Source organism: Typopeltis vanoorti, chromosome 12 (assembly GCF_054136105.1).
Source record: "Typopeltis vanoorti isolate ZY-2024b chromosome 12, IOZ_Tvanoo_1.0, whole genome shotgun sequence".
In the NCBI taxonomy this organism is placed as follows: domain Eukaryota; kingdom Metazoa; phylum Arthropoda; class Arachnida; order Uropygi; family Thelyphonidae; genus Typopeltis; species Typopeltis vanoorti.
This window is the reverse complement of record NC_143560.1, coordinates 87,724,460-87,751,106: the sequence shown is the minus strand read 5'-3', so window position 1 is coordinate 87,751,106 and position 26,647 is coordinate 87,724,460. Positions and strand designations below refer to the sequence as shown.

General features: G+C 35.7%; 1 protein-coding gene across 3 annotated transcripts in view; it reads right to left on the bottom strand.

Annotated features, from left to right (window-relative positions):
• Positions 1-26,647, bottom strand: part of LOC150100974 (ATP-dependent 6-phosphofructokinase-like) — a 308,202-nt gene that overhangs the window by 141,156 nt on the left and 140,399 nt on the right. For all 3 annotated transcript variants that reach the window (XM_090401413.1, XM_090401415.1, XM_090401414.1), the window contains exon 11: positions 14,573-14,654. In XM_090401413.1, coding sequence (XP_090257539.1) covers positions 14,573-14,654 — 82 coding nt within the window. The remainder of the gene's footprint in view (positions 1-14,572; positions 14,655-26,647) is intronic.

Here is a 26,647-nt window from a genome sequence, read left to right as displayed (position 1 = left end):
GTCACCTGGTTTTCAGTGTGACGTGGAGATATTAGAGAGGGTCCAGAGGCAAGTGACTAAGACAATATCAGGGCTTTGGAATGCTAACTGTGGAGAGAGAGGTTGAAGAGATGTGGATTACATAGTTTTGTGGATATGAGGAAGAGAGGAGATATGATGAGACATTTAAGTTAGAGGATTTCATTACCATCATCATCAAATTCCTGCCATGTACCCTTAAGGGGTGTATAGGATATAATAGCACTACATGAAAAATTTACATCATTACTAACTTCCTATCTACAATTTTCCTCCAGATCAGTATGTTACTAGTCAAGACCCCAATATCATCAGATCTTATATTTCTGTCATCTAAGGCACTTTGTAACGTATGAATCCACCTATATCTTGGTCTTTTGCTGGGTCATTTTCTGCCAACCTGGCAGAGAACAATTGTTTTGCAAATCTTTCCACTCGCATTCTGTTAAAATAACCATACCACCTGAGATTAGCTCTGCTAATGCATTCCTGGATGCTGACAATGTCAAGTTCTTTCCTAATATCCTAGTTTTTAATATGATATTGCTATTGATGCCATCTGTTCACACCTCTAATCTTTCTCAGGATTCTCATATCTGTGGTCTCTAGTCTCTGGTCAAGTGCTTTACTTCTGACACAGCTCTCAGATCCATAAGTTAAAACTGGTTTGAATGCTGTCTTGTATACAGCTAATTTAGTGTCCCGACTAATTTCTCTCTTATTCCACATGAATTTATTCAATTGACTTCCTACCATACCAGCTTTGTTAATTCTCTTGTCTATTTCCATATTTAATTTACCATCTTCACTAAAAATTGTGCCTAAGTAGGTGAAACGTTTTACTTGTTCCATAGGTTCTCCATTCACAATGCAGTTGACACTTTCAACAATTCTGCCTATTTTCATTGTCTTTGTCTCTTTATTGCTGATCTTCATACCATACCTATTACAACAGTTATTCAATTTAGTCAGGGAATCTTGCAGAATTGTAGCAGATTTATTTAGAAGTATAACTTCATCCGCATAAAACAAAGAGCTCACATTAACATCTCCAATTGTGATATCAAGTTTAATACCACTTTCCTTCATAATGTGATCCATATAGATAATGAATAATAGATGGGATAATGTACATTCTTATCTCACACCAGATTTAACATTAAACCATCTTCCTGTACTTCCTTCAATTTTAACTGCTGACTTACAACTCAAATAAAGACTAAGTATTGCTTGATATAATGCCCCATTGACACCATATAACTGTAGCGTATTGAATAGCTTCTCCCTTGTCATACCTTTTCCAGATCGACAAAACTTAAATAAAGATCTTTGTTATATTCCCATGCTTTCTCGACTATTTGTCGTAAAGTGAGGATCTGATCCTGACAGCCTCTATTTGGCCTGAATCCAGCTTGTTCTTCACCAAGCTTTTCTTCCACAATTCTTCTCAACCAATTCTCAAGTAAACTTGCATAAATCTTTCCAGGAACACTCAGTAGGGAAATACCTCTGTAATTCTCACATTCAGTTTTATTTCCCTTTTTATATATGGGTACTATGAGAGTGCTACTCCAATCATTGGGAATTTGTCCCTTTGTCCAGACTTTCTGAACTATGCGGTGCAGCCACTGTAAGACTTTTATACCACCATTCTTCAGTATTTCTGGTCGAATATCATCTACTCCTGCTGCCTTTCCACATTTCAAGCCTTTGATGACTTTTCTACTTCAAGTATGGATATGTATTCCTGACTATATGACTGCTGAATGCTTTTTACCACTGTGTCTTTTACCACAATCAATCAGTGTTTTCTTCAAGACTTGCTACTTAATCTCCAAGGTTTGGTTGCTGTTCTCAAACTCTTTCATTTTTTCTTTAATAATCTTTGTGTATTTTAGTCTACAGTTCGCATTTGAGAGCTGCTCAACTTTTATTTGCATTAAAACTTTCTTACATGTTATTCTTTTCAATCACTGCTTGTTTCATTTAGCAATTTTCTGAAGTAATTACTCCATACTTCAAGGATATCTTTTTCCTCTGTTTTTGTGTCACCTTTATCATCTCTAACTCCTTTTACAGCACTCTTTCCTCCATTTCTTCTTCAACAACCTCCAGAATATCTTACCACCTTCTTGATATTTATTTTCTATGTTCTTGCCAAAGTCCTCCCATGACTTTTGTTTAGCTAGTTTTACACAGTGTTTCACTTTCTTACATTTGTCTCTGTATTCTCTAAGAGCACAAGCTGACTTATTCACCAGGAACTTTCGATATGCTTTCTTCTTTTCTTTCACTAGCTCTTTAACTTCCTATGTCCACCATGGAGTTCTGATTTTTCTATCCTTGCAGACAACCTCACCACATGCCTCTCTGGCTGAATCAATCAGGGTTTTCTTCAAGGCTTGCCACTGAATCTCCAAGGTTTGGTTCCTGTTCTCAAACTCTTTTATTTTTTCTTCAATAATCTTTGTGTATTTTAGTCTACAGTTCACATCTGAGAACTGCTCAACTTTTATTCGCTTTAAAACTTTCTTACATGTTATTCCTTCAATATGAAATTCAGTTTTATCCTGCTCAAGACTGAATAGTGATCACTTCCAATTTCAAATCCTCCGTACACTTTGGTGTCCTGCATCAGGGAGAGAACATCACTATCAACGATAACATAGTCAATGAGACTTTTCTTATTCCTTACCTATTCTCTCCATGTGAATTTGTGCACATTTCTATGTTGGAACATGGTGTTAGTAATAACCAGTCCATGTCCTGAGCAGAAATCCAACAGGTATTTATCATTATTATTAGCTTTGCTCTTTTCTCCAAATTTTCCCAAAATATTTTTGTATGTCTGACAATGATTTTCTACTCTGCTATTTAGATCCCCAACAAGGACCAACTTTTTCTTTTTCATTGTGTCAGTTTCTTTCTCTAAAGTCTGAAAGAATTCCTCCTCTTCTACCTTAGTAGAACCTTCTGTGGGACCATAGGTACAAATAAGTCTCATTGTCCAGTTCCGCATTTGCCCACATTGAATACTCTACTTGAGATTGCCTGCAATTCAAGAAGATTAGCCTCATATTTAGTGTTGAATACTAAATATAAGTATTCAACACTAAATTTCAGTATTTAGATAAATTTATAAAAAGAGAAGAAGGTGAGAGGGGGAAAAACCAGAAGTCATCCCTGTAAGTTATGTAAGAGTGTAGTGAAGAGGGGTGTGAGGAATAGATGTTTTACATGGAGAATTGTCAGTGAATGTAACACATTACCAGAATGTATTGTTAATATAAGGAGTGTTAAGGATTTTAAGATTCAGTGTGATAAGTATGTTGCCAGGTGAATGAACCTCCCACAGCGAGTCTGCTGACTCCATGGAGGGTGCAACAATAATAATATAATATAGGAAGTCAATGCTAGAAGATGAATCAAATGAGTTCCTTTGAAGAAAAAAAAATTTCAATCATCTTTTAGATAATTTCTGTTCACTCCATCTAAGAGAAAATTAATTACACTTTTCCACTCCTCCTTTTAATTGTCACAAACTTAAATAATTAGAAAAAAAAAAATCTTACCCAGTTTGGAGAATCACATGGAACAATTATTCCTTGATCCTATTTTACACTCACATGTAGACCAACATGGTATACCATGCAAGCATTCAAAATGAAATATGACGGTTAATCTTTATCCCCATATTGTATTATGTCTATATATTGCATGTGTTCTTCTAGCCAGTTTCCTATTTAAGCAGAATGAAAAATCAAATTATATGGGGAAAAGAAACATGTCATCACCATCATATAAAAATGGCTACCTAGCCTTCAAATGAAAACCCTGATATAGGTTCTTCACATTCAAACACTCAGATTTTTCACAACCAAAGGTTACTGTTGAAACTATCTGAGCTACTTTTCAAAATCATATAAACATATTTAAATATCTTTACATAAAATTATTTAGATATCTCTACATGATTTTGTTTACTGTTAGTTTATTTAAAATTCAAGTTGTGTACAAATATTGTTAAAATGATAAAATTGTAAAAATGTTGCAAATCAAAGAATGCAGTATATGCTCCACTGTGTATGAAAGAAACAGCTGATGGACACAACAGAATATAGAGAGAGAGAAGGAAAGAGAGACAACTTAAAATGGAATGAAAAAAAAAAGGGAGGGGGAGAGTTGTAAATGATTCCTTAAGAAATAAAGAAATAAGTATAAAGAACAAATGGTGATTTTCAGTGGATTCCTTATTTAAGTTCCTGTTGAGAAGTTAATGTATCTTTACTTTTGTGATTTTTTTGTTTGAAGATTGGATAGAAAGTTATTTTCTATATTTACAGAACTGACAGATGTCAAGTAAAAACACAGATCATTCCAAAATAGTTATTTTCTGATTCAACACTAGATAGTTGAAGCTTATGAAATATACTACTTTTGCTTTTAATGTCTGCTTTAAACAGAAACCTGACAAGCTTACAGGGAAGTAGTTGAAGACACAGATATGAGTTGTTTTCTTGTATGAATGTGTGCAAGGAAATTTGTTGCTCCTGCCTTTGCAGAAATTTGGTGTTTAATGTCATATAAAGATTTGATTCAATGTTTTAAGGTTATAAATGTGTGTATGAATGAGTATAAGGGTCACTATAGTTGTAATAGAATTTTATTTTATATTTTGTGTTTATATATCATGTGAACATACATAAAAAAAAGAAAACATTTATGTAGCATAGTGAAACACCAAATATACAGGCTTAGGGATAGAACCTATAAAATTAGCAGGAAAGATTGCATAATAAAGAACAAGTAAATGTGGTAATCATTGACCATAAAACTTCTTGAAAATGATCATAGATGAGTCATGTAATGTAGGAAGAACTTTTATAATATCATAAATGTTCCTTTTCTTGCACAGATTAAAAATCAAACTCTGTTTACTTTAAGAACTGATGATCATGCACCTTATCCAATGAATAGAATAATCAATGAAAAATTCGAATTTTTTTTTTCCATCCTTAAAACATCCTTAATTCTTTCCTGAAGTAGCAAATATTCCATACACTTGAAAAGATGACTTCCATTATTCCATATGAATACATTCAATAATGTTCAAGCAACTTTCCTTAATCTAGTAAGGCACATCCATGATTTAAATTGAAAACTTTCTCTTTGCAAAAAGTAAATACAGAGTCCTATAATTAGAGGATAAGAACACAATTATCCAGTTAATGAGAAAATTCTCTATATGAAAACAGTCAACATCCATAGCAATCTACACCTCAAAGTATCTAAATGTTGTTTATAGGTTATCATGCTGCCAAAATTTTTGATGACATTATATATGTATGTCACACTCCACTGTAGGATACAGAACAGGTATATGATCACATTCAATGAAGCAAATATATCAAACATGAGATATTGCATATATTTTCTTCTATCATTGGTAACAAAGCTGAAATATCCTTACATAACAGACTGTATAAATTTCAACAATGAGCATGTCAAGTCAAAACAAAATTAAAATAAAATCACAATTTTGTTATGAACAATGCAAAGTTATTATTATACAGGCATCTCCATGGAATCAGAACACACTTGTCATTATTCATGCAATGCCTATCATGCCTCTCCTAAAACTCATGGCTACCTCTGGCAACCCATTCCGTCCTCAAAGAAAAAATCCAGTCCTAACACCTTTGCTAACCACAATTTTACATAATTTCCACAGGTGACCCCTAATTTTCTCTCTTGCTGCCATGTACCAAAAAAAAATTTTCAGCATCAATCCCATAAAACCCCTTTAATAACTTATATGATTTTATCATGTCTTTTCTTTTTTGGTCATCAGCTAGTTTTCGAAGCCCATATATTGTATATCTATTCTCATATGAAGCATTCCATTGAGCTGAAACGATTCTTATCACTCACCTCTCCACCACTTCTCAATCCCCCACGGAATCTGGTGATGGCCAGAACTGCAAGTAGTAGTCCAGATGTGGCTTATTAAAGTCTTATAAAGGGGGAATAACTTGTCTATCATCCCTTGCTTGTTAAGGCGTCTTCAATAATATAATCGGATATGCTATTTTGGCTACCTTTGCAATATACCCCTAGATTTCAAATCCATGTTCACAATCACTCCCAAGTTCCTGACCTCGTCAATTTCCTGCAGTTAAGTTCCATCAATATAACGTACAGCTTGTGATCTCTTTTTCCCAAAGTATATCACCTTAAACTTGGCCACATTAAACTGGCAGCCATTTACCTTTACCCAGAGTGCTAGTCTATTTAAGTCATCCTGCAGGATCTATACATCATCTTCATTTACTATGCATTATCAGCAAACAATTGAATATCCTCCTTAAATCTTTCCCTGTATAATTAAAATATGAATTAAAGAGTAGTAGCCTTATTATAGAACCTTGAGCCACTCTCATTCTCCTAGATTCCACTCCATCATATACTATTATCTGGTGTGTAAGCAACCCCTCCCAAACCATGCTACCAGCTTCATATCCATTCTCATTTGTTTCAACTTTTGTAATAGATTTGCCATGCAGTATTCTGTCAAATACCTTTTTCAGATTCCAGTAGTATCACGGTGTAGCCATTTTCTTTATCTAATTCTGCTGTCACTATTATAAAATCTTAGTACCTTACTAAGGCAGGAGCAATCCTTTACAAAGCCATGCTGTCCACCACAGAGCATTGTAATGTATTCCCACCCATCTACTGCTGGATTTTACCTTAACTTTTCCAATACTTTAATTACCACTCCTGGGGCTTCCTTCATGCAATATTTTGCTTTCTTTCCATTCCTTGACATCTTCCCAGTTCTGAGGTTTAAATTAAGCAGCTTAGTCAAAGGAAGTGATAATCACCTTGCACATTTTCCTAATACATGGGCCAATATGCCAACTAATCCCTATGGTCTAATTTGCATTATGGTTCTGTGATATCCTAAGCACCTCCATTTCTTCGACCTTTATTCTCCCATCAGTCAATGAATGGCGCATCCGGCATTGCAATATCACCACCTAGAAGGTGCACCCTTGTAAAATGATTGCTCATTAATTCAATTTTTGTTTTGCTTCTATTACCTCCCCACCATCAGCACTTTTAAAAGTCATCCTTTCATAGTCATTCTTCCTTGTACAGTATTTGTGACATAATAAAAGAACTCTTTAGGATTTCTTTTGACCTCATCAGTTAGCTTTCTCTCATAATGACCTTTAGTCTTTCTTGACATACAGGTCACCTTTTTTGCCTGTCTTGTACTGCCCATGGGCACGCTGATCACCTTTTTCTTTATACTCCCTCTATAATGTTTTCTTTGTTTGAAAAACATCATTAAGAAATTGCATTCATCTAACTCCTACCTGATTTATCCTTCTCACTCTGGGCAGACAGTCTGATACTGCTTTTTTCAAACACCCCTTGACTACTCCATGCACCACTAACAATCTCTTCCAGCCATTCTTATATCAGGTGCTGCTGAAAGCTGCTATTTACTCCCCACCTTGTAATAATCACTTGTTTTATAATACAGCTGCTCTGTAAGCAGCTATATAAATTCCATTTTCTTTTTCTCTTATAAATTCCATTTTCTTGTGATCATTCCTCCTCTTTGATGTCCTCATCACTATGTCCTCCATAGATGAAATACTCCATAATAATTACTCAACCTGCACTCGTGCTAATTTGCTAATATATGTCATCTACATTCTATGACATTCCAAGTCTCACTAATGCCTATAACTTTTGGCTAAGTTGAGCTAACCAATACTCAAAACTCACTCATTCTGAATACTTCTGGCATTAGTATACATAAACTGCAACACACCCATCATCCCAAAATCTCCCTTATGCTATTTGTTGCTTAGCCCAAAGTTATATTCTTCTAAGGAATTATTCTTCTATGTTGATTTAGAAATGTGCATATACAATTATTTTTTAAAAAAAATTAAATTTTAGCAATATATAAATATCAGGCTACATTAAAGTTAAAAATATGTTTTCTTTATTTGTCAACATAGAGATAACAGTATTTACAGCATAAATTTTACTTACTGGGATGCTTAAGGGTCAAAGCTACATAACGGAGAGGAGACCTCCATATAGCCTTATTCTTGTTGAGAGGCTTATATGCTGGTTATACATGATAATTAAGGAATTGACAGCTGTGTAAAATTTAAACACCGCTTCGTCTCAGAAAGCATTCCGTATCTACAACCGGACGAGCCAGGCTTTACTTCGGGAGCAAATTACTGCTACACGCGGTTCCCTAGCCGACATAAACAGAGCTATATTAGCGCTAGAAAATTAGCTTTCACATACGCTTAATCACGAGCTTTGGTCAGTCCTACATGACGTCTCGTGTACGGCGGCTAATAAAGAATTTGAACGAATACGGAGCCGACATATCAACAAGTTTGATAAATTAATAAAGAACTCACCGTCCAAACCTAAACTACAAACCAACACTGTAGTTAACCTTTCTTCAGTTATCTTGAAGCCTGAAGCACTCAATGCTCTGTCACGTGGTCACAACTTCGCCATTGCTCCTAAGAAATTACCAGCTGAGGAATTAATGATCCAAACTGAATGCGGGATTCGCCACCTGCCAAACCACATCGCCAATGATATCAGATTGGATGTAGCCTGTGTTCTCACAAAAGCAAAGCCTCCGAAATCCAACTTATCTATTAGTGAATACAAGTCATTACAAGAATTGAAGAGAAACAAAGAAATAGTGATCACCAAAGCAGATAAGGGGAACGCCACTGTGGTACTCAATCTTAATGACTACACAGGTAAGCTCAAGGCTTTACTATTAGATCAATCCACTTACCTCCCTATTAAATATAATCCCACCAACTCTCAAATTAGAAAACTCCATAGGCTCCTTAAGAAGGTCACTTCTTGGCCTGTGGAGATTACCAACAGACTGAAACCCTATAACTCTAGACCCCCCCCCCCCCTGCATATACGGGCTCCCAAAAATACATAAAGAAAATGTGCCATTATGTCCCATAGTGGATGGCATTGCTTCCCCCACTTACAAACTAGCCAAGCATTTAGCCAAAGTGCTCTCACATTATACTGGCAACACACCATCACACATAAAAAAACTCAGCCCACTTCAAAGCCAGTATAGAAAACCTTACACTCCAACATAATGACATAATGGTCAGTTTTGACGTCTCCTCCCTATTCACGAATGTCCCCCTCAAAGAAACCTTAGAGCTAATCCAAGCTAAATTTCCTCCTGATATCTCAGCCCTATTTCAGTTTACAATGAACTCAGGCTATTTCGTTTGGCAGGAAAAATTCTACAAACAGATAGAGGGGACAGCCATGGGTTCACCACTTTCCCCACCCTTGGCTAACTTCTTTATGGAGACTTTTGAGGAGAAAGCCTTAACCTCAGCCCCACAAAAACCTACCATATGGCTCCGCTATGTTGATGATGTGTTTGCTATTTGGCCACATGGCCCAGATTCACTCCTCTCCTTCCTAACACACTTAAACAACCAACACCCTAGAATCAAGTTCACCTTGGAAAAAGAGGAAAACAATAACCTCCCCTTCCTAGACACTAGTCACCTGCCAACCTGATGGAGCCTTGGTTTTCTCTGTTTATAGAAAACCCACCCATACAGGCAGATACATTCACCAACAATCCTATCACCCCCCCCCCCCACAACAATATGGAGTTATTAAGACACTATTCAAAAGGGCAAAAATAATCTGTTCAAATGATCAAGCCCTAACCACTGAACTAAATCACATCCGTGACACTTTCTCAGCCAATGGCTACCCCCCCCCCAAAAGAATCCAAAAAATACTTAACCCAGTTATCCACAACCCACCAGCCCCTCCCCTTCACAAAAAAAGATTACTGTAAATCCATCACTATTCCCTACATCCGAGGCACTTCGGAAAAAATCAACAAAATTTTAAAAAAACATGACTTGACTACCTGTTACAGACCACATAAAAAATTGGCATCCCTTATCCGCTCCACTAAAGACCAACTACTTCCCCTAGACCTACCTGGTGTATACCAGGTCCCTTGCAGCTGTAAACTGTCCTACTTTGGCCAAACAGGCAGGACAGCAAATATCAGAATTTCAGAACACAAGGATTACATCCGATTTCACAAGTACAGCCACTCTGGGCTTGCAGACCACACTCTGGATACTCGCCACAGAATAAGATGGAAGAAAGCCACAGTAATACACCACAGCAATTTCAAATATGAAAGACTATTCATGGAATCAGCCTCAGCCCTTAGGAACATGCCAAATCTCAACAAATTTGGATGCATGAGACTGCCCCAAATTTGGGAAACATTTATCAGAAGAATTTCAGCCCAAAGGCCAAGAACTACCAATATAGCCCACCAGGGGGCACCATCAGGACTAGGAAAACGTTAGCTTCCTAGCTTTGGTTCTCATTTGCTGTTATGTAGTACTTGTGTGCACTTGTCTTTGTAATAAGTTCCCAAGAAGATGACAAAGTGACGTTTGCCGAAAAATCGGGAGGTATACATTAAAGTTTATTTAATTTATATTTCTAGTGTACGCTGTCAATTCCTTAATTATTAGTTATCTCCATATAGCCTTTAAAGGAATGCAAAGAACCGACCAGGGCTTCTGACCTAATGTCCGATCCTCACCTTCTCATGGTGCACCCTGTTGGGTATCTACCTGGATATTGAACGAACGAGGATGGGCTGGCAATTTGGGATTTAGCCGACCAAATTTTATTCTTATTGGTTAAATCAAAATAAAAAATGATGGTACAACATGGCAAAATTTCATGAAGGCTGAGGCATCACCCTGTTAAACAAGGCCCCCGTTGTTTTTTGCCAGGGACCCAAGGTGAACAGCGAAAAGTCGGCGACTGGAACAAATCTGAAAACACACCCCAACTCAACATCACCAGAGTTAAAGATCGGTACTATCAACATAAGAAGCCTGAATGGCAAAGAAATGGAGCTAGCTGAAGAATTAGATAAGTACCAGATCGACATAATAGGGGTGACTGAAAAACAAAAAAGACAAAATCTAGTGAGATCTTTCTGAGCAACAAATACAAAATGTTATATTCAGGCAATGACAATCAAGGAAAAGAAGGTGTAGTCATAGTATTCAACACTAAATATGAGGCTAATCTTCTTGAATGGCAGGCAATCTAATAGAGTGATGTGGGCAAATATCAGAATGAGGAACTGGACAATGAGACTTATTTGTGCCTATGGTCCCACAGAAGGTTCTACTAAGGTAGAAGAGGAGGAATTCTTTCAGGCTTTAGAGAAAGCAACTGACACAATGAAAAAGAAAAGGTTGGTCCTTGTTGGGGAGATCTAAATAGCAGAGTAGAAAATCATTGTCAGACATATAAAAATATTTTAGGAAAATTTGGAGAAAAGAGCAAAGCTAATAATAATGATAAATACCTGTTGGATTTCTGCTCAGGACATGGACTGGTTATTACTAACACCATGTTCCAACATAAAAATGTGCACAAATTCACATGGAGAGAAGAGGTAAGGAAAAAGAAAAGCCTCATTGACTATGTTATTGTTGCTAGTGATATTCTCTCCCTGGTGCAGGACACCAGAGTGTACAGAGGATTTGAAATTGGAATTGATCACTATTCAGTCTTGAGCAGGATAAAACTGAATTTCATATTGAAGGAATAACATGTAAGAAAGTTTTAAAGCGAATAAAAGTTGAGCAGTTCTCAGATGCGAACTGTAGACTAAAATACACAAAGATTATTGAAGAAAAAATAAGAGTTTGAGAACAAGGAATCAAACTTTGGAGATTCAGTGGCAAGCCTTGAAGAAAACCCTGATTGATTCAGCCAGAGAGGCATGTGGTGAGGTTGTCTGCAAGGATAGAAAAATCAGAACTCCATGGTGAACATAGGAAGTTAAAGAGGCAGTAAAAGAAAAGAAGAAAGCATATCAAAAGTTCCTGGTGAATAAGTCAGCTTGTGCTCTTAGAGAATACACAGATAAATGTAAGAAAGCTAAACACTATGTGAAACTAGCTAAACAAAAGTCAAGGGAGAACTTTGGCAAGAACATAGAAAATAAATATCAAGAAGGTGGCAAAATATTCTGGGGGTTGTTGAAGAAGCTTAGAAATGGTGGAAAAAATGCTGAAAAAGGAATTAGAGACAATAAAGGTGACATGAAAACGGGAGAAAAAGATATCCTAGAAGTATGGAGTGATTACTTTGAAAATATGCTAAATGAAACAAGCAGTGATAGCACAGTGATAAAAAACATACAGTCAGGAATACATATCTACTTGAAGTAGAAAAGCCATCAACAGCTTAAAATGTGGAAAGGCAGCAGGAGTAGATGATATTCGACCAGAAATGCTGAAGTATAGTGGTATAAAAGATCTTACAGTGGCTGCACTGCATAGTTCAGAAGGCCTGGACAGACGAACAAATTCCCAATGATTGGAGTAGAGCTCTAATAGTGCCCATATATAAAAAGGGAAATAAAACTGAATGTGAATATTACTGAGGTATTTCCCTACTAAGTGTTCTTGGCAAGATTTATGCAAGTATACTTGAAAAATGGTTGAGAAGAATTGTGGAAGAAAAGTTGGGTGAAGAACAAGCTGGATTCAGGCCAAATAGAGTCTGTCAGGATCATATTTTCACTTTACAACAGATAGTTGAGAAATCATGGGAATACAACAAAGATCTGTATTTAAGCTTTGTAGATCTGGAAAAGGCACATGACAAGGTTCCAAGAGAGAAGCCATTCAAAATGCTACAGTTATATGATGACAATGGGCATTATATCAAGCAAGACTTAGTCTTTATTTGAGTTGTAAGTAAGCAGTTAGAAATGAAGGAAGTACGGGAAGGTGGTTTAATATTAAATCTAGTGTCAGACAAGGATGCACATTATCTCCTCTGTTATTCAATATCTATATGGATCACATTATGAAGGAAAGTGGTATTAAACATGATATAAAAATTGGAGATGTTAATATCAGCTCTTTGCTTTATGCAGACGATTTTATACTTCTAAATAAATCCACTACAAGTCTTCAAGATTACCTGACTAAACTGAATAACAGTTATAATAGCTATGATATGAAGGTCAGCAATAAAAAGATAAAGACAATGAAAATAGACAGAATTGTTGAAAGTGTCAACTGCGTTATGTACGGAGAACCTGTGAAACAAGTAAAACATTTCAGCTATTTAGGAACGATTTTTAGTGAAGATGGTAAATTAAATATAAAAATAGACAACAAAATCAACAAAGCTGCTTTGGTAGGAAGTCAATTGAATAAATTCATAAGGAATAAGAGAGAAATTAGTTGGAACACTAAATTAGCTGTGTACAAGACAGTGTTCAAACCAGTTTTAACATGAATCCGAGAGCTGGGTCAGAAGTAAAGCACTTGACCAAAGACTAGAGACCACAGATATGAGATTCCTGAGAATGATTAGAGACATGAACAGGTGGTATCAATGGCAATATCATATTAAAAACGAGGAGATTAGGAAAGAACTTGACACTGTCAGCATCCAGGAATGTGTTAGCAGAGCTAATGTCAGGTGGTATGGTCACTTAAACAGAATGGGCGAGGAAAGATTAGCAAAACAAGTGTTCACTGCCAGGTTGGCAGAAAAACGACTCAGAGGAAGACCAAGATATAGGTGGATTGATATGGTACAAAGTGCTTTAGATGATAGAAATATAAGATCTGTTAATGTTGGAGTCTTGGCAAGTAACAGACTGATTTGGAGGAAAATTGTAGATAGGAAGTTGGTAATGACATAAATTTTTCATGTAGTACTATCATATCCTGTACACCCCTTAAAGGTACATGGCAGGAATTTGATGATGATGATTTTGCTTACCAGATTTTAATGTGAAACACCAAAAATTTATTAGGACAGGAAGTTACTGAAAAGTATATCAATATAAATTCAAATAAATATATCATCGGACTATACTTCCAAAGATGTTTCTAATGGTATCAGACATTAAGATTGCTGGATAAAATCACGAACCGTCAAAATGCTCTCAAGATCAAAGAGTTGCAATCCTTAGGTAGTGCAAACACCAAGTATGCACGCACACACACCACATTATATACTCACATGTTTCCTATTGTAGTTAATACTTATGAAATTTGTAGCAAAGTATCCTCAATAATAAAAAAGCAGTTATGTATTAATGAACAAATTTCTGTATGCATAAAGTATTCTAATTTGATATATTAATAGTGTATTACTTTTTTATTATTATTTTTTTCTTACTCATGAAAGGTTGTAAGCCTATAGCACATTGACACATTGGATTTTGTAAAACTTCTATAGTTTAGAAGTTTCATACTAAGAAAAGACCATTATTTTACTTTATCCATTTCAATCTTCACATGTGACAGTAAAAGATTTCATTCCAGTAAATATAATTTGCATTTCTAAACCAATATATCTATAGTGCAATCTTAATAATCAAAACATTGGTGAAAATATAAAACTTAATGTTTAAATGTACCTTATTAGCAGCATTAACTGCTGACCTTGGTGGCCGCAACCTTGTTAGCATTTTATACGTCTGAAGGTTTCGCTCAAAACTTCTGCAACAGAAATTATCAAACTGTTAAACTAAATAAATACACACATTTCATATACTTCAATATATATCGCATTAAGTTTTAACAGTTCCAGTATTACACATGTGACTAATTGTAACAAGATTTTTTTTTTTTGCTTGGTTAAAAAGTAAATTACACTTGACAAGAAATTATATTTTGGTTTCAATACTTTACCCAACTGCAGACAGACAAAAAAAGTCTGCATGTGAAATATCTTCATGACTTGGTTACCTGTATATAGAAGCTGGTGACTTTGCATTCATTTGCCACAGTGCACAATTATGCACAGCATGCACACCCCCACCCCTTTCTAGACGTACATTATTATAGAAACATTACTACCCAGAAATGTTTTGAGCTTTACTGAGGTTTTCTGTGGCAATGCCAAGAGCTGAATTGATGCAGAAGTCATATTTCTGTATACTGAGTAGAAAATAGTGCACCATTGTCACTTCAATATGGAAAATATGATTTGTGCATTGATTTAGCTCTTAGTATCTCCATGGATCTTTGAGGTGGTAAGTATAATATAAATATAACTAATGAAGTATGTCATATAAAAAAACTATTATTATTATTACACATCTCCACAGGGCTGAAAAACAAGGTATAGAGTGCAAATTTGTCTTCAACATGTATATAATGATACAAAAATATGATCACGTGTGTGGTTGCTCAAAAAGAAATATGTCTTGTTATAAATATGATTTATAACAAGACAGCATAAATTTTTGTTTAGATTTTGACATGCTTTTCCCCAAATGTGTATGTTCAATTAAGAAGTATACTAATTTTATATGATTCAAAGATCAGAAATGGTTTAAAGAATCAGGTAGGCAAAAACAGATTCATACTACATATGGATACACCTTGCCAACTGGGGTGTCCCAGAAGTGAAAACAAATTACACATTCAAATGACTTCATAAAATTGAATGTACATGATTTTGATCATCATATTATAATAGATAATGATATACATTACAGAATTTCTTTGGGTATAATGATTATTTAAATTGGCTATTTTTCCTTGAATGTGTTTCTATTTATCAGTCTGGATGGATATGTGGATAGTGGCTCTCCACTCCCCAATTAAGAAGTTGTGGATTCAAAATTCCACTGCAACTATGGATGTTTTGTACAATTCTTTTGGATTGTGGATTATTTTTGTCATCTAGTGTGGGTCAGTTCAGGTCACAAATCCATTTATTGGTGGCCTGAAATGACTTGAAAATACCACTAATCTCTAGAGGTTTCCTTATCTAATCATTAATGGTAAATGCTGCAGAAGACATTGTTGAGGTATTCAGTGATGAATTTATAAGGATGTTTCATCCTTATCATGGTGGAATCATAAGAAACTTAAATGTAGAGGACATAGGAGAAGATGGCTTAACTGTGAGTGAGAAGGAAGTATTTGAGAAAATAAATAACCTAGATGTCAATAAGACGATAGGATTTGATGACATACCACACATCTTAAGGGAATGTTCCAGGGAATTGGCAGTAGCACTGGCATGCCTGTTTAATAAAAGTCTTACAACAGTACAGGTTCCTAGGGAGTAGGAGGGTAAAATTTTTCCACTGCATAAAGGTAGTGATAAGGCTGTGGCTTCAAATTATAGGCCAATCTGTATATCTGGAGTTGTAGGAAAGGTACTGGAGAGATTGGTGGGAAGTAGGATATAGAAATGGGTTGATAAAAGCAGTATTCTGCCTGGTTATCAGCATGGGTTTGTTAAAAGGAAATCATGTTTTATAAGACTTACTTATGTAATATAACAAGATAACAAATACCATGGATAGGGGAAAATGTATATACAGTGGTGTACTTGTATTTTGTAAAAGCTTTTGATAGACTGCCACACGACAAACTGTTAAATAAATTGAAATAGATAGGATTGGATAACAGACCTGAGTTAAATCAGTGACTGGCTGTCAGATAGGTATCAGAAAGTTGTATCTAGGGGTGTAGTATCCCAAAAGAGGAAGGTCACTAGGTGCTCTGCAGTGGTCAGTTTTGGGGCAATTGTTGTTCAATTTGTATGTTAATGATATTGGGATGGGTTTAACTAGTGATATGCAGCTGTTTGCAGATGATGCAAACCTGGGGAGAGCAATGCAGAGTCAAGCAGATGTTATGGCCTTACAGGGGTACCTGAATAGACTGCATGAATAGGCAGGTAAGTGGACACTCTCAGTTCAATGTTGCAAAGTGTAAGGTTTTGAGATTTGGTAAGCAACGATGGGATGCAAAGTATACACTTGGTGAGGAAACTTTAAAGTAAGTAGAGGAGATGAGAGATCTAGGAGTGATGGTGGACAGATGTTATCGCCTTACAGGAGTACCTGAATAGATTGCATGAATGAGCAGATAAGCGAATGCTCTCAGTTCAATGTTGCAAAGTGTAAGGTTTTGAGATTTGGTAAGCAATGATGAGATGTGAAGTACGAGGGTGGGCTGAAAAGATCTCGGTCTAACAATGAAAAAACAGATTTATAATTTCAAAATTATTTTTATTTTTCAACATAATCTCCCTTAAGAGTAATATATTTATTCTAGCAATGCTCCAGCACCATTATCCTGTCCCTATAGTGGTTCTCAGTAAGATCTGCAAAATACCCCTCTACAGCTGCAATCACTTCTTGATTCAAAGGCAAATGCTGACCAGTGAGGAAGAGTTTTAGTTTTGGGAAGAGATAGAAGTCAGAAGGAGCCAAATCTGGGAAACAAGATGGATGTTCCAACAATTCATAGTGCATATTCCCTTAATTTTCCCATTGTCAAAACACCTTTGTGGGCAGGTGCATTGTCTTGATGAAAGATGATTTTTTTTCTTCTGCAAACTGGGTCTTTTCTCATGAATTTTTTTGTCTAATCTGCTTAAAAGATCAGAATAATATTCCCCGGCTATTGTTTTACACTTTTCAAGATAATTAATAAACAAAATGCCTTTGGCATCCTAAAACACTGATGACATGACCTTTCCTGCTGATGGAACCAACTTTGTCTTCTTCTTTGGCGCTGAACAACCGGCTTCTGTCCAGTGTTTTGATTCTGGTGTGTAATGGTGAATCCAAGTCTCATCCATATTAATAAATCAGTGCACAAAATCAATCTTATTCTTGTTAAAACGCTCCAAGCACTGTTCAGAGATTTTCACGTGAGTGTATTTTTGATCTACTGTGAGCAAGCGCAGCACCCATCTTGCACAAAGCTTTTTCATGTGCAATTCTTCATGTAAAATATATCCTACATTCTTTTGAAATGCCTATAGTCTCAGCAACATCACGCACTTTGACCTGCTGGTCATCCAATACCATATCTTGCACTTGATCAATGATTTCTGGTGTTGTTACACGTTTTGGACATCCTTCGCATGGATCATCTTCAAGGCTGGTACAGCCACGTTAAAAACTCGGCAGCCCATTTCTTAATTGTCTAAAACAAAGGAGAAGACTGCCCATAAACTTTTATGACCTTCGAATAATTTCTTTTGCCGTTAAACCTTCTTTTACAAAGAATTCTATAAACGCATGATACTCAATTTTATCCATTTCAAGGGATACAGACAACACTTCAGCTTCACACAGCTGTATAAAACAAACTACTTGCTAGAATGACTTGCAATTTCACATGGGTGCTTAAGACAGATGTACCAATTTTGAAAAAAAAATCATGCCAATAGTTTTGTCATCTATGGTCAAGGCCGAGAACTTTTCAGACCCTCGTATATATATTTGGTCAGGAAACTTTAAAGGAAGTAGAGGAGATGAGAGATCTAGGAGTGATGGACAAGGACCTGAAATTCAGGGGTCACAATGCACTAGTTGTGAATACATTACATCAGATAATGGCAATGCTGAAGAGGACCCTGACATGCAGAAATAAAGAGGTTATGATGGCATTGTATAATGTCTTGATTAGACCTCATATGGATTATTGTGAACAGATTTGGATGCCAGGCTTTCATGGTGATGAGGATATGTTGGAAAGGGTCCAGATAAGATTCACAAAGGTGGTCAGTGGTCTTTGGAATGTAGTGTAAGAGGACAGATTGAGAGAATGCGAGTTGCAAAGCCTCCTGAATAGGAGGAGGGATATGATTGAGACATATAAGCTAGTCAGGGGTTGTTAGTGTTATCAGGTTGACATGGAAGAGATTTTTCATAGAATGGGGTAAAACAAGAGGCCATCACTGGAAACTGTATAAGGAGCATGTGAGCAGAGGAGTGGGGAGAAAGTTCTTTGCATGGTGAGCGGAATGCATTGCCTGAGTGTGTTGTGAATGTAGACACATTGAATCAGTTTAAGGCATGGTTGGATGAGGATTGTGTGCAATAGTGTGTAACTCCCACAATGAGTCTCTGACTCCATGGAGGTCAGATAATAATCATTAATAAAGTAACAACTCCTCAAAAACCAACTTATATCTCAATCATATCTTCTCCTCCTCCTCCTCCTATCCAAGAGGCTCTGAAAATTGCATTTCTTCAATCTTTATTCATGCCCAACATTAGAGAAACTACTTTAGTCAATCACCTTTGGATTCTTTACAGTATATCCTTATCTCCCTGAAAACCAGCTGACCAAACCTGTGAATAATAACCCATAAACATAACTAAGTCATACACAAGGGAACCATAATATGCTTACATGTCACAACTGCTATCTGCATCAAAGCCACAATCCGCCATGATGTTATTTCAATTTTAGATTTTCACTAAATTTCAGATCCATGTTAACCATCATCTCCAGATTCTTTATCTCCACCACCCATAGTGCACTTTGGATCCTATCCTTGCATTTTCTAAATTTTAAAATTTTATACTTTGCAACACTGAAATGGGAACTGTCTGAAAAATAATGGCAAAATCAGCTTTAATAGAGAGCAATGTCTCAATGCAATATAACAAAAACAGCTAGTTTTTTCTTCTTGCAATTCTATTGAATTACTCGATCACTTTGAAATGTTTCAAAATGCATTTTTCACTTTAAAATTGCAAAATTATCCATCATGACAGAATATATCAATCAGTTTTTAAAATTAATTTATATCCTAATTCCTTCTTTCAGTTCATTCTTGTAAATGCATATATGCATGTAATAATAGTAATTAATATTTAATAATTTATTAAATATACTCCTCAAATCAAATCTGAACAAATACTTTCTTTCCTAACCCATACACAGTACTAATATACTACAGGTTGTTCTACCAACCTCTCGTGTATGGGCTCAACATAAAAATAAAAAAATAAAAATAAAAATATTAGCCCAAAATGTTTGACTTTGAAACTTCTCACTAACTTTAACAGTAGACAAACTTTCTGCTGTTAAACTTTGACAGTATCAAAGAGCAGACTTACATAACAAATATGGCTAACAAATACATAACAAATACTGCTAATCTCAGTGAAGCATATCACAAACACAGTGACACTGAAGTGCTTTACCAAAATTTTACCAATAATTAGTAATCATCAATAATAATAAATTCCTAAGATTAATACACAAAAAGGTTACATCATTACAAACTTATTATGAACAGTTTTCCTCAGAATTAATATGCTATCTATCAGATCTTACACTTCCGTCTTCTAAAGCACTTCTTACTGTATCAATCCACCTAGATCATAGTCTTCCTTTGAGACTTTTTTCCTGCCATCATAGCAAAAAAACACTTGTTTTGTTATTCTTCCTCTCCTCTGTTTAAGTGACCATACAACCTGCTCAATCACTCTTGAATGCTAATAACACCATATTCCTTCCTAATATCTCCATATTTAATATTATTCTCCATTGATGCCATCTGTTCACTCCCCTCATCTTTCTCAAACTCTCTTGACTGTGTTCTCAAATCTTTGATTAAGTGTTTTACTTCTAACCCAGCTCTCAAATCCATGAATTAAAACTAGTCGGAACCTCATATAAGCTAGTTTAATGTTTTGACTAATTTCTCTCTTTATTCCATATGAAGTTATTTAGTTGATTTCTACATATCAGCTTTGGTAATTCTGTTGTCTATTTCCATATTCAATTTGCCACCTTCACTAAAAACTGTGCCTAAATAAATGAATTGTTTTACTTATTCTATAAATTTTCTCATTCAGGATTCAGTGAATGTTTTCAATGTTTCTGCCTATTTTCATTGTCTTTGTCTTTTTATTGCTGATTTTTATACCACATTTATTATAGCTGTTATTCAGTCAGCGAATCCTGAAGACTTGTACTAGATTTATTTATTATTTCTCTGGAATTCTCCAGTGGAGTCAAAGACTCATCATGGGAAAATGACTTACTTTTGTTCACAAAGTAACTATCATATTTCTCCTTGAACTCATTCACTGACAAAGCACTTAACCACATGACAACCCATTTGCTGCTTTCATACTTCCCTTGCTAACCATGACACACGTATACCATTTCCAGGTATATGCGTGCCGTGGTATACCTGGGATAACCCAATGTTTTCTCTCTTCCTATAATGTACTGAAAAAAAAAAAAAATTACTATTAAGAGAGACCGCTAGGGTCAGGGACTCATCAAGGAAGACCACATGTCAGCAATCCAGCTGTCATACACTACATGTACCATCTATGATAGAACAATCTAGCTCTCACTCCTCTTCTAGCTGTATTCATTTCAACTTTCATAAATGCCCTCTTGTGTACTATCTCCACCCTCCATAAAATGAAAAATTCCATCAACTAGTATTTGTATGATCCTTTCAGAACTGTAAATCTTAATCATATAACCCCCCCCCCTCCTTGCTAGTGTCTGCACCCCACAAATTCTCAATCTATCTTCATAATCTGTATTCCCAATCCCAATATCCTTAACACTCTTCTTTGTACTCTCTCTCTCCCCACTGCATCACCATCAATATGCACAATAGTCTAAGTGAAGTTTTATCCAGGCCTTGTAAAAGAGACAAAATGAAACTTACATGTCAAGGTTCATTTCAGCATCATAATTATCCTTTAACTTATATTTGCAATCTTTGCTATATAGTCCTTGAATTTTAGTTTCCTATCTACTATAATATCAAGATCACTAGCCTCATCAGTTTCTTCTAACATAATCTCACCAACATAATATGACATTGGATATCTCATAACCTTACTAACACTGAACTAATAGCAATTTTCATATGCTCCTAATTCCAGCCTATTCAAATCATTCTGCAAGGACTGCTGCATATCATCCAAATTCCTTTTGCCTGCTGAATGGAATATTAAGAACAGTAGTGTATTTATTGTAGCTTATGATGTTTTTTGTTTCTTACTGGGTTCTCTGTTGATGATAATATGGTTTCTGAACTAGGTTGGGACTTGTAGAGGGTGAAGAAATATCCATTCTCAAAAGGAATTTACTTTGGTGCCAGAGCTCCCCACTCACCACAGAGCCATACAGCAAGCAATGACTGTGCTTGGGAATGTAATGCCAGGGTTATCCAGGATGCTATACAATCACCACAGAAAGCTTTGGGCCCTGTCCCAACACCATGAGGAAGGAGACTTACTGCAACACCTTGGACTCTTGCAGGCAAGCCCACTAGCCAACTGATCCTGGCCAGGCCATCTAGAACCACCCATTTTGCTGAAGCCAAAGTAGGACAAAACTACCAGGATCCACCTTTATGAATGTCCATAGGTTGCACTGCACAGCAAACATGGGGGCAAGGTGTTGGATCCAAGTGATAGTAGGCTAGTAGGATAGGATAGTAAAAAAACTCAGGAGAGGTAGAGTGAAGAATATGAGAAGAAAAGCAAAGAAAAAGAGGAAGAATGATGGTACTCACCCATTTAATTACATGGAGAGGATGGGCAGGGAAACTTGGAAACTTGCACTCATTCTCAAGTAGTGGTGCTACTGACTTGTTAATTGAGCAGCCAATCTGTACATAGCTTTGCTCATTAACTTCTTGAACTTTTACCCATATGCTAAATAAATAAATTGTGGTACACCACAAGGTTATGGAATGACATTAGGTCAGAAATTGCTGGCACCTATATATCAATAATCATTAGAAGCCAAAAACATAAAAATATTGTGCTTTGCACTTTACATATGTCAAATGTTCCATTATGCACATGTACTGAGAAATTCAGCCAGAAGAGAGACAGATGACTCCTAACTGCTGAACTGGCTATTCTCTTCTTATTATAGAACATTTGTACCATGGATGGGCTAAGTATTTTTTTTATTTTTATTTTTTTTTATTTCATAATGATTTTTTTTACTTTACATAATTTGGAATCCCTGTTCCTGAGACCAAACATGGAACTTTCTCAAGTCATTTTGGACCTCTAGCAGGAAGTGTTCTCACATTTCGCAATGAAATTCATCTTCCTCCTAAAGGCAACCACACAGATACGTAACACAATGGGATTCAAATGAACAACCTGTTGGTTGGAGAGTGAGTATGCTATGCACTCAGACAACCAAGCCATTCATTTGAACATTTTTCAATAATATTATTCCTATAATAATTTTTTTTTTCGCTTTTCTTCTTTTAGTATCACTCAGAAGCCTTAAAAACTTCATTTGTGAATGCTTCAAATACAGCAATTTTCTACAAAGAAACTTTTGTTTAATACTTATTTCAGGTATTTTCCCTTTGCTGGAATCTCTTCTTAATTTAAACAATGCAGTGAAAAATATTCTTATGAAAATATCACTGAAAAATTTTTAATTCTCATCCAGAACAATGGTTCTGATTTTGACCTAACATAAAAAAAAATCAAGAGCATCCATTAGCCAAGGAAACACTAAATCTAGTAATAGACAAAGAAAGATTACTTTCTTGCTTTGCAATTTTAAAGAATTTTCATGAAAAAAGTTTCTGCTCTTTCATACATTCAACTGCTGACTCAATCAAAATTTAAAAAGAATTCTTTAACACCATAAAGCTGAAGTCAGCTTTATGGTGTTAAAGGTGAACTGTTTTTGATTGTAACTGTTTAAGATGTTTTCTTTATAAATTCAATAATTGCTTCTTTGGATTTAAGCTTCTCACATTTATATGCATTTCTTTTTCCCCCCTCAAAGTGAACTCATTCATGTAATATTAAGTATTCTACACTGGTAGGTGAGGGCCAGGGGCAAGGCATATGCAGTTAAAGTATTATGTGGCCTTTTGCACACTTGACTAAAGAAACACAAATTGAAATATGATTTTGATTAAAGTATATATAGATTTACCATTGAAACTGTTAAATGAGAAGTTAAGAGATTTGGACTTGTTATGAACTTGGAAAAAACAAAGACAATTATTTGGTGAGAAGAACATGAAACAAAAGATACAAGTGGATGGAATTGATATAGAAAATGAAGAATTCACACATTTGGGAAATAAAATGACTTATGATTTGGACTGTAAAAAAGAAATAAAGATCAGCACTGCAAAGGGAAGAACAAACTGAAGGCCATGGATAACATCTGGAAAAGTAAAGTGATCAGCCTGCAAACAAAACTAAGAGTGCTGGAAACATGCATCTTTAGTGGTGTACTGTATGGATCTGAAACGTGAGTGATAAGGAATAAGGAATCAAGAAAAAGAATTTTGGCATTTGAAAGAACTTGTTACAGGAAGATTCTAAGAATAGGATGGGCAGAGAAAATTACAAATGAAGAGCTCTATCGGAAGTACAACCAAAGAAGAAGAATCTAATGCAGAAGCTGTAATTATCTGGACACATCTGCAGAATGAGTGAGGACCAGAAGGTAAAGACATTCATGTTTGGTATTATGGTGGATGGTGTAAACAGAAGAGGCAGACCTTACAGAGAATGGATAGACGACATAAAGGACTGGTGTGGAATGAGTGTAGAGAAACTGCGACACTGTGCACTGGACAAAGAAAGGTGGAAGAAGACACCAATGAGCAGTGAGCCCATGGTTCATGATGATGAAGGCTTGTATAAAAAACACATTTTATTTCATTCTTTTGCCACAGTAAACCTGGAATATACATATGATCCTCAAATAATGTTTGTATGTACACACACAAACTTTTTTTTTATATAGTCCCCCCCCCCCCCCCATGAAACATTTTCTGTAAATCTATGGTACATTTGTACTCTGGGTGGACTAAGAAATATTTTCATTTTTTAAAAATTAATTTATATATTATTTGGTATTGTTTGTACCTACACAATCCAGAAACTGTACTCTAGAGACTAAACATGGAACTTTAGCAAGCCATTTCTGCCTCCAATAAATGGAGAAGTGGTATCATACCAGGTGATGAAATGTATCTCTTACCAAAAGACAGTCACAAACATCCATGCTCATGGCAGGATACGAACCTACATCTTGTTGGCTAGAGAGCAGATATGCTGTCAACTAGTCCAACCAGGCTAGCAAACCTAGAAATATATGCAATGAAAATTCCATGGCAGACAACCCTTTTTTTTGGTAAAGCAATCTTCTAATCACCAAATGAAAACAATGAATGTATATAACAAATTTCATAATGACAGCGCAAAGATGTAGTCTTTACACATCTCACAATGAAGCAGAACAAAGGATCCCTTCTAGAAATTTCAGCTGATGTCATCCATATTCAAACCACAGCAATTCAGCTTAATTCTAAACTACCCATTCAGTAAAATTATTACAAAAACAGAAGGTACAGCAGAGGTTCCCAAACTATCTCAGTTCACAGAGTCCTTAGTGAGAGTAATTTTTCTAATGGCACCCCTAGATCAAAAAAAACATAACAGTTCCATTTAATTAGTTGGTCCAAACTATTTACTAAGTATTTGTGTCCTAAAACTCAGTAGCCATTTGAAAAAATAATACATAATAGTTTGCTGCAGGGCCCAAGGGCACCACAGAACACCATTTGAAAACCACTAGACTAGAGCATTAAAGAACATACATAATAATAAAGATATCAAAGTGTAAACCTAGCAAATTGCAATCCCATTTGTTACCAGTAATTTTAAAAATGAATATTTGTAAGACCAAAATGAAGGAACTACCTCATTTTTGGCAATTTTTGTTACAATTTTGGCAATGGGCCTCTAAAATTTAGATCCTTATCCACCATCAACTCATGATCTCTTATTTCCTCCAACTCCAAAAATAATCAAGTGTAAATTCTACATCCCAAATCTCCTCCAATATTATTGGAGGAGATTTATATGAGGATGATGACTGTCATCATCGCCATGTCCTCTTGCAGGATATTGCTTCCCCATACACAACTTTCTGATACCTATCAGACAGCCAATCTCCAATCTAATCCACTTATCTAAAATCCAACCCCATATTCTCTAATTTCACTATGAACTTATCATGCAGTACTCTATCAAAAGCCTTTGTAAAATCTAAGCATACTACTGTGTATCCACATGTCATCCACATCCAACCATGTCTCAGTTATTCAAACAATTTTTGGGTGAACAGACTCAATCAATGCAACCATTTCATTTGTCTTGTTTCTTACACTTCTAGTATTTGTATACAAACATAACTCATTCTTGGATCTATAACAAGTTTCCCTGATAGCATTTATCAAATGCAACTTCTCTATACTTAACTCGAGCCATTTATTTTTCTCCTTATTTATCTTAGAACCATATTCAAATCCACCTGTTTTCTCCTGATCCCAGGTCATTCCCTTCCCTTTTTGTCTACACATGCATTTGTATCCTCTTGGAGAATCAAACTTTCTCACACTGTGTTCCCCTATCCACCCTGAGTCTTCCTGTTAGTTTTACTTATTCTCTATACTCATACTACCCACTTCTTCATTCATAAGCACCACTTCACTCTCTCCTTCCTTACTATTCCACTCTTTCACATCACTTCTTACTTGCTCAGATTCATTCTCTGCACTCATTACTCTCTCCCTTCCAGCAGCAGTCTCTCCATATGACTCACATCAAAACCATTCAGATACAGTCCATCACTCTTATACAGTTCAATTCATCCTTTAAACTCATTCCACACATTAACGAACT